General features: G+C 55.0%; 4 protein-coding genes across 6 annotated transcripts; 2 read left to right on the top strand and 2 right to left on the bottom strand.

Annotated features, from left to right (window-relative positions):
* Window positions 1-104: 104 nt before the first annotated feature.
* KVP17_001261 (uncharacterized protein) lies at window positions 105-1,109 on the top strand (the record flags this gene model as incomplete). The annotated part of the gene is made up of 1 exon (XM_068516522.1): window positions 105-1,109. One exon carries the CDS (start codon window positions 105-107, stop codon window positions 1,107-1,109), a length of 1,005 nt encoding a protein of 334 aa, XP_068371168.1.
* Window positions 1,110-1,243: 134 nt separating this feature from the next.
* Window positions 1,244-1,952, top strand: KVP17_001259 (uncharacterized protein; the record flags this gene model as incomplete). 2 transcript variants are annotated; one of them, XM_068516519.1, is made up of 2 exons in its annotated part: window positions 1,244-1,558; window positions 1,587-1,952. In XM_068516519.1, 2 exons carry the CDS (start codon window positions 1,244-1,246, stop codon window positions 1,950-1,952), a joined length of 681 nt encoding a protein of 226 aa, XP_068371165.1. The 2 variants fall into 2 exon arrangements, with proteins under 2 accessions (XP_068371165.1, XP_068371166.1); XM_068516520.1 differs by lacking the exon at window positions 1,244-1,558 and having other exon boundaries at window positions 1,581-1,952.
* An 81-nt stretch (window positions 1,953-2,033) lies between these two features.
* On the bottom strand, window positions 2,034-4,613 carry KVP17_001254 (uncharacterized protein; the record flags this gene model as incomplete). Its single annotated transcript, XM_068516511.1, has 1 exon — window positions 2,034-4,613. One exon carries the CDS (start codon window positions 4,611-4,613, stop codon window positions 2,034-2,036), a length of 2,580 nt encoding a protein of 859 aa, XP_068371160.1.
* A 119-nt stretch (window positions 4,614-4,732) lies between these two features.
* On the bottom strand, window positions 4,733-7,703 carry KVP17_001242 (uncharacterized protein; the record flags this gene model as incomplete). Of its 2 annotated transcripts, none has more annotated exon segments than XM_068516490.1 (2): window positions 4,733-5,616; window positions 5,621-7,703. In XM_068516490.1, coding segments are annotated over 2 exon segments (2,967 nt in total).
* Between the last annotated feature and the right edge of the window lie 853 nt (window positions 7,704-8,556).

Genomic DNA, 8,556 nt, shown 5'->3' with positions numbered 1-8,556 from the left:
GGATCGAGACCGCTTCCACCCTACCCAGTAATCGTGAGGAGTCCAACGACTTTCAGCAAAGCTCATGACCGGACTCTCCACTTAAGTTTGCCAAATTGCTAATAATGAGCGACGCCTATCTCTTGTTGGAGGAGGGCAAGGGCGAAACTGACGCCGAATGTTTTTCCGATGTCGGGGTCTATCGCGAAATCGGAGTTCAGTCATCCGTGAATTTGCCACGGCCAGCAAAAAAAAGACACGACATCAAAGTTAGAGGGGCGCCGAAGTCCGCTGTGGAAGGCAACCTTTGGGCGTGCTGCTTCGCTCGCGAGATTCAATTCCCCCTGATGACTGAGGGGCTACAAAAGCAGTTCTACGACAGCATTCGACTCGTGCAGGTGTATAGTGAGGTGATCATCGTCAGGTACAAGAGCAGCGTTGGCAACAAACTCAGACCATGTTTTCTATTCAGATTTGGGTGTGTGGCTGGGTGGGACTTGTCTGACGTCGACAAGGTCAACCTCACGAAGCTACTAACGCCATACGTCTCGGAAATGAATTCCGTTGTCGAGGAAGACGACATGGACTACTGCTACCATGACAAGCCGCAGATCAAACAAGACGTCATTCACCTTACCTCCGACGACACCTTCGAGCTGCTCGCCTACAGCTACGCCCTCGCCCAGTCATGCAAGTGCGCCGTGTTTGAAACGCAAGTAGACCAAGACATCGAGAATACGCGAGGAATACCCCTGGCTCTTGCGAAAACGGGGCAGATCTCGTCGGACCGTCGGATGGTTTCACGCCGAATAGGGGAGCTCTTCATTTCGCGGTTCATCATCAACCTCCACTCTGATATTCTGGACACTCCAGATATTTTCTGGGACTTCGGAACCTTCGCACAGCACTATAACAACTGTCGTAACTACCTTGAGGTCCCCAAGCGAGTGGAAATCCTTAACCAACGCCTGGACATCATCAAGGACCTGTATGATATGTTGAACAGCGAGTTGGAGGTGAAGCACGGCTTCCAGCTTGAGTGGCTGGTGATCTACCTGGTCTTTGCCGAGGTCTTTATCGAGATCTTCTGGAACATCTTGCTGAAAGACCTTCTGCACTGGGTCGGATAAGGCCCAAGACGAGAGCGTCTGCCGAATCGCCTTCCTGCTGTCTGTGTTAAGACCTCTGATGACGTTTTGGGTGTTGCGAACGGATGTGTGGAGACATCTAAGATGCCCGTCGAATCAAATTGTTAATTCGTCTGATGGGAGGTTGCTGCTCGGTAGAACAGCCAGCTCCACAAAACCTGGTTAAATCCTTTGAGACCCAACCTGAGGCCGAACCTGAACCCGAACCTTTACCCACCTCTGGAATCTATCTCAGCATCTCTGAGTCAGGCGACGTGCAGTACAGCTGGTTGAGAGAGTACCAAGACGGTGACTGGCTTCTGTGGGCGCAGATTTCGGATGTTTCGGATGTTCCACCGGACCGTTTTAATGTAGTGACTCCTGTAAGGAAGAAGATGATAGAAAACCCTGACACAATGCAGTGGATGACTGCTGTTTGTGAATTCGTTCGAGTGAGACGCACGGCGATCCGTAATGCAGATGGCCAGTCAATACGATGACGCCATAGTGCACGTGATCTCCTCGCATGAGGCCCTAGGGCCATACAAGATCGTGGGGCTTACCGACCGCAAGAGTCCGGTGGAGATTCCTGTGGGCAGTGAGGCGTCGATAAAGGGCTGGGTGGCCGTAGGCTCTGTAAAGGAGAAGGCGCCCAATCTGAAGAAGACAATGAGCAAGCGTGCTTTCCTGGACCACGCGAATTTCCACGGCCGCGGCTACGATATTTTGAAGCTGGACAGGCACATGTCCTGGAGGAAGTACCCAACCTCCAAGCAAGACCCAGAGGCTGGGGAAGCTACCGACGGAGAAACAAATGAACCAGAAAGGGTCGCGTCCACACTGTAGTGTAGTTGTGAATAGCACAGCATTGTTGTGAGCGGAAATGGTAGCGCCAGCTGAGACAGTAACGTCAGAAGAATGCGTTCATTATGGAACGTAGTGGAGAACATCGGCATCAACGTCATTCCTCTCGAGATACTCTGCAGCCATCAGCGCCTCCACTCGCGCTTTGAATTTGGATGCTGAACAATGGAATTGTCCTTCGATTGTCGCAGTAAGGCGAGCGTACAACTCTCCGAACGTACACGACTTTGTCGTCTTCATAATGCGGAGCACAGCGGCGTCCACAGCGAAGTCACGGCCTTCGCGGTTGCCGGTAGAGAGAGCGTTCGACTGCTTGACGTCCTGTAAGAAGAGCATCTGGTAGATCTTGAGGACTCGACGGGAACTTTCAAACTCGCTGTTGAAGCAGTAACCGTCTTCTGTCTTCCGAAGAATCTGCTTGGTGAAGAGCGGAACAATGTTCTTCTTGATTTCTTGGAGGGGTATCTCAGTCATCTGCGCCAACTCTTCCAGCGTGGCGCGGTCCAAGTGGTTGTACTCCAAAAGGATTACGGCCTGCTGCAGCGAGACAATCAGCTCATATCTCCGACTCTCTATGCGCATCGCCAGCTGCACCCTGCCTGGGGTAGCCAGCCACATCACGCGCCGCATGCTTGTGTAGTTCACATAGTGCTCCTCAAAGGCGGACTGTAACTCGGAAATCACGGGCGGCACCTTTACGTTGCGGAGCATCCGCATCTGCTCATCAGTAAGGTTATTAAAGTCGAGCCTGTTGAGGACGCGGAGAGCTTCGTCTTCCAGCATGCTGGTCGAGGCGATCGCCGACCCCCACACGCACGCCGAGAGGACGAAGACAGAGAACTTGATGTCCGACTTATCCAGCACACTTTTCATCTCTCTCTCAAAAACGCGGAACCACGAAGCCGATTCCGTGGTTTCCTTAAGCATGCGCTCACATCGACCCACAAAAGGCTTACCACACTCGCTTTCAAGCCGTCCAAGAACGAACCATTCCGTCTCGTGGTCAATGGGTGACGCGGCAAGAAGCAGTCGACGACCCATCGCGCGCCGGTGGAATGCCTCGAACACGTCTTTGGTCTGCACAAACCTGAAGAGAGAGAGAACGCGGTCCAGCAGTACGCGTAGCGCCTGTTTCAGGTCGGGGCTTTCGCTTGGCAGGTCCGACTCCAGCGATCGAAAGCTGGTGACACTGGCGAAGATTTCGTCTCGCTGGGCGCGAACGTCACCGTGAAAACAGGTAAGATGCAGCATCTCGTTGACGCGTTGAGGGCCAGCACGCATGGTCTCATCCAGTTGCCTTGCGAGCAGACGTGGAATAAGGTAAGCATGCTCGTTGAGAATGTTTTCGAAGGCCGCCCTGTATGCCTGTACCAAGCATGGGTTCCTTCGCAAGCCGGTACGCAAAATTTCATCCAGGTAGGATTTCCACAAGAGCAGCTGAGGAATGATATGCCTGCGACTTGCCTGTGTATCCGCGAGGCACTTCTCGACAAGCTCGTGGCCTTGCTGAAAAATGGCAGCGCCAAAAGCCGCTGCAAACTTTCGCATGTTCTCGTCAGTGACAGGCGCGCAGTCGAGCTCCGTTCCCACCTCTGACGAATCAAGCGGGTCTACGATGCTATTTACAGCACAGCAGTCTGTGTGAGCGCCGCGAAGAAGCCTACTGCTGAGGAGGGTGTCAGGCACTGCTGCCACTAACACAGCATGGTGCACCACGTTCACCAGTTGGATGTCGTCTAGGAGCAGTTGGCTAAACTGCTCCCCATGCCACTCCAGTAACGCGTCCAAATGCGATCCGATGGTCTCCGCCAGAACAACGCGATCAAGTCGGAAGTCCATTCCCACAGAAGAGAGCTTTGACAAGGGGGTTAGAAGCTCGGCGACCATCGCGCTCTCGTTGGACACCCACTCCTGGATCTGCCGAATCGCGTCCGCAAGATCCAGCTCGTGGCGCCGGGCCACCAGCTGTGCCCCCCGATCCCGGTAAAAGCTGGCAGCGTGCTGGAGCAATAGACTCTCAAACGGCGCCGTCAGCCCCAGCGAGCAGACCATGTCCAGGCAGGAGATTATCGCCGCCTTCATGTCGCAGGACATGAATGCGGTCCCATGTCGCCTGTCGTTCACGGCGCCATGGATGATGCTATCTATGCGCGGAACAGCAAAGCCCAGGAGGCCAACCAAGCAGTGGATGGTGGGCTTCGGGTCGAACACAGTGCCTTGGGAGGTGAGCCGTTTCAGGAGTCGCATGCATGCTTGTAAGCCCTTCGTCAACCGCTTCCAAAAAGCAGCCACCGCTGTAGCGTACGCAAGGTTGTTCAGCTCTGCCGTGTCCACTCGCATCTGTTCGACAGTCTCCTCCAACAGACCTGTCAGGCAGCTCTGGCAGGCCTCGAGAAGCGGGCCCAGTTGGTTATACGCTGCATATCTGTTCACAATGTGATGCGCCTCCAGCAGTTTGGCTGTGTGGTTCAGAAGTGGCCTCATCAGATCGTCTGCCACAGCCCGCAGGTCGTCTGCCGGTGGGCTAGTGGGGTCGAATAGCATGGGTCCCTCTAGGCTAGTACGGAGCCGTTTAGGCTCCCTCATGCAGTATAGCAGGTGGCCGTGGTGGTTGTAGAATACTCGCACGTCAGGAGGCTGCATGTTGAAATCAAGAGAAAAATTGAAGATTCGATGAAGAGCCCGTTCCCATCACGCGCGCAGAACACACTGATCAGGGACAGAATCTAAGCACACATCAGAGTACGCAACAGAGCGATGTCTCACGAGGGCTCGGCGGCTTCAGTAGACGTTGTAGACCTGCCCGGCGTCTCCATCGGCGTCTCCACCGGCGTGATCACAGTAGGGGTCGCGGCGAGGCTGCGCGCCTTGGGCGCCGCGAGCACCGATCCCAGAGAGCCAGCGGAGCTCTCGCTGGGGCTTGGGCTTTCGAACCGGACCGACTTCCGAGTCTGCCTTACGCGGCCGCCAGGCGATGGCTTTAGCAGGCGTCGCATGGCCATGGAAGTGGCTACGATCTTCTGCAGCGACTTTCCGAGTTGACCGTGCCGCAGCTTGCGGCCGAACCGGATTAAGATCAGACCGTGTCCAGTTAGATCCGTTCGAGCTGCATGAGAGGATGGCTGTGAGTTGGTGAAGGCCAACGCTGGGTGGTCCCGTATAGGACGCTCTTCCGAAGAAGACACGTACTGGCAAACGACCTCGACTTCGACAGCGTAGTAGTCCTCAAGACCCCATAGTTCCAGACTGGACTCGATGAACGTAAGCAGCTCTGCTTTCACATCGACGGCGTGGGGAGTGGACCTCCATTCCTCTGGGAGGGCGTAAAGGGCGAGCATGGTGTCCAGAGTGCTCACGTACCCCTTCAGCACCTCTACCAAGCGTTGATACTCGAAGACGCTGTCGTACAGCTTGATAAGGAAGACCTCGCCGAGTACCCGAGTGCTCGACAGGTATTTGAGCAGCCATCTAATGGCGGCAGTGGAGTCTAGTGTCGGGCTGAAGGTGAGGCGCTTGACGCGTGGGGCAAGTGGCACTACGCCCAGTGGGGGGGGGACTGCCCGGTCGAGATCCTCTGCAGGCATGTCTTCAGCAGCTGCTGGCGTGTCCACCTCGATCATGTATGTATGACGGAACGACCAACCACCTACGAAGCAGGCTCTCCCTGAAAGCCGCCTTCTGGACCTTGAACTGCTCTGCTGCCGCGTTCCGCTGCAACTGGTAGTCTTCGTAGTGCTTGGCTGCTAGCAGCAGCCAGAAGACCACAGCGCCTCGAGCTCCAGCCCAGACCTCCTGGAAATGCTCAAACTCGAATACGCGCGGGTTTCCCTTGTCATCGAATGACAGCGGAACTGGAGGGTCCAGCTGGGTCAGCTGCACGTCGAGCCCCTTCAAGCTTGACGGCAGCGCCCACACCTGGTGCAGGATGAGCTCCTCCAGATGGATGTTGCGCTGGACCTCCAGGGTATTGCGACAGAGACCTCCCTCGTAGCCTATCGTCACAGCCTTTGAGGGCAACATGCGACTGAAGAACGTCACAAAGTGCGGGTGCGGCCATGGGGCAACTGTCAAAGAGTACGGAGCTATGTGTGAGGCCAACGCATGCAGGGTACACATCTCCTCAGGTTGCAGATAAGCTGCGTCCGTGTTAACGTTCACGGCTAGTCGCATACACCCTATTCTCACCGCCCCAGGCAGTTTTGCCCGGGCGTGAGGGTTTCCAAATTCCACGTGTTTGAAGTAGGACACGTGGTCAGGGTCACGCAGGTTGACGTTTAGCAGCTCCAAAGAGTGCAGCTTGGTAAGCGTGGCGAAGGGAAGTGGAATTTTGGAGAGGGGTGGCACTACCTTCGAGGTAAAGTCGTGGGTACGCGTGGAGTCTGGGAATATTACCCGGAGGTTACGGATGCTGCCGCCCAATTCGCGCACTACCTCGCGGAAATTCGCGCTGTTCGACCGGCCACAGAGAGACTCGATGTCGAGTCGCACCTTTCCAGCCCGGACTAGCTTCCCTAGAAGGGCCAGCGCCGCTGACGGGGGCAGGTACGCGTGCGGAGCCCCGTGGCACTCCAGAACGATGCGTCGTAGCGAGCGGAGGCGGCCCAGCACCCTCTCCGCACGTCGGCGGAAGCGACCCTCGTTCTGGGCAGTCGCAGGCTCCTGCAACGCGATCGAGGCCAAACGCTTCTCCTTGCCGTGGAATTTGAACTTGCGGAACATTGAGTGCAAGTGCAGTTGAGTGTACGCCGCGTCCAGTGAGTTGAAGTAGAAGACCCGATCTACAGGCGCCAGCTCGTTGAGCAGCTCTATGTCGGTAGGAGGCAGGTCGGGTACCCCGTTGACGTGGTCGGCGATGGACGCCACTAGCCATTGGCGCAGGAACCGGCAGGAGGTAGAGGTGGTAGGCAGCTGCTGATGGCTGCGCTCACCTCCCACCACCCGAACTCGAATCACCTGCACAGAGTTACTGAGTAGAAATTCGTTCAACGCGCGAGCTCCTGTATGCAGTAGCACAGTGAGATCCTCTCCTAGCTGACTGTTGGACCAGTCAATGGGCGATATGCTTAGCGTTATAAGACTTGACAACACCAGGTCCTTGATCAGGATGGTCCACACGAAGACACCACAGCCCAGGAGCACCAGACGCCTTATCGCATGGTGAGCGTGGGCACCGATACGGGGCAGGAACTTCAGTTGGACGGGTTTGCTAGGCGGCCAGACGAACACGGCTCCCTTCAGCGTAACCGAGTCGGTGAGCACTAGAGACTCTACCTTGTCAAGCATTTCCAAAGTCATCTTGACCAGGTTGGGCGTGAACATGATGGCAGTTCCAATCGCTACCACTGTCGAGGTTTTGAACCGGCGACAGAGTTCCATGTGCTGCTCAGCTGGAATACATATCATCCCAGAGAATGTCAAATCTAAGAAGTTCCAGTTCCGATCTCTAACGTCCAAGTCCGGCTTAAAGACTGCACCCATCCTCCAAATGTGGTGCAGCTGCGCGGAGGTCAGATGTACCCGAACCAGATCGTCATAGCAGAGGAAGTCTGCCACCAAATTGAGGGCCTCCTCCTCCAAGTAGTCGAAAGGGTTGTGTGGGTTACGCACATCAAGGTCGGTTTCGGAGGGGTTGTCTTCAATCTCCACTGGCCGAGAAGTAAGACGCGACGCCGCGCGCTGTATTGCTCCCTTCAGTTTGATTGATTCAACATCATCAGAATCGGCCAATTTCATGTCGCAAATACCCAGATACACGAGCCATTTGCGCCAAAGATGCGATGATATATGGGAACTGGGTGTGAAGATACGCTAAGATGCCATGATCTGGGGATGCATTTGCTTCAAAACCAGATTAATGTTCTGCGTTCGCAATTCGTATGATCTACGAATGACTACTAATTCGTAAAAAATACCAGCAAAGTATGATCTGGCCGCGTCTCTGGAGGGCATTTTTGCAGGTTGTAGGTTGTCATAGAAAACGAAACCAAAAACGCGAGCATACAGGAGCAGGCACGTTTCAAGGGTACGAAAATGCATGCAACGCTCATGAAGGCTCAGCTGTGAACTCCACAGCTTCGAAGGGTCCTACGACGCTTCCTGCGGAAGATTTCTACGTCGATCCCTACGATTTCTACGACGATTTGTGCGCAGAGCCTCTTTCCTTCGATGACTCGAAGACCCAGACGAAGACCCCGATGCCTTCTGTTAACCCTCCTGCTACGAAGACCCCGACGAAGACTCTGAAACCTTCGACGATACCTAACCCTCCTGCTACAACGACCCCGAAATCTACTACGATGCCTACGAAGACGCTGAAACCTACGACGATACCTAACCCTCCTGCTACAACGACCCCGAAATCTACTACGATGCCTACGAAGACGCTGAAACCTACGACGATTCCTACGAAGACTCTGAAACCTACGACGATTCCTAACCCTCCTGCTACAACGACCCCGAAATCTACTACGATGCCTACGAAGACGCTGAAACCTACTACGATTCCTACGCTTGCGAAGGCCCCGAAATCTACTACGATTCCTGTGAAGCCGACACCGACAATTCCTCCTGCAAAGACTGTGCGGAG

Source organism: the organism of the source record quoted next, assembly GCF_019968985.1.
Source record: "MAG: Porospora cf. gigantea B chromosome Unknown PgB_NODE_8_length_98641_cov_274.246_1-46000, whole genome shotgun sequence".
NCBI lineage: Eukaryota > Apicomplexa > Conoidasida > Eugregarinorida > Porosporidae > Porospora > Porospora cf. gigantea B.
This window is presented reverse-complemented; position numbering and strand designations above follow the sequence as displayed.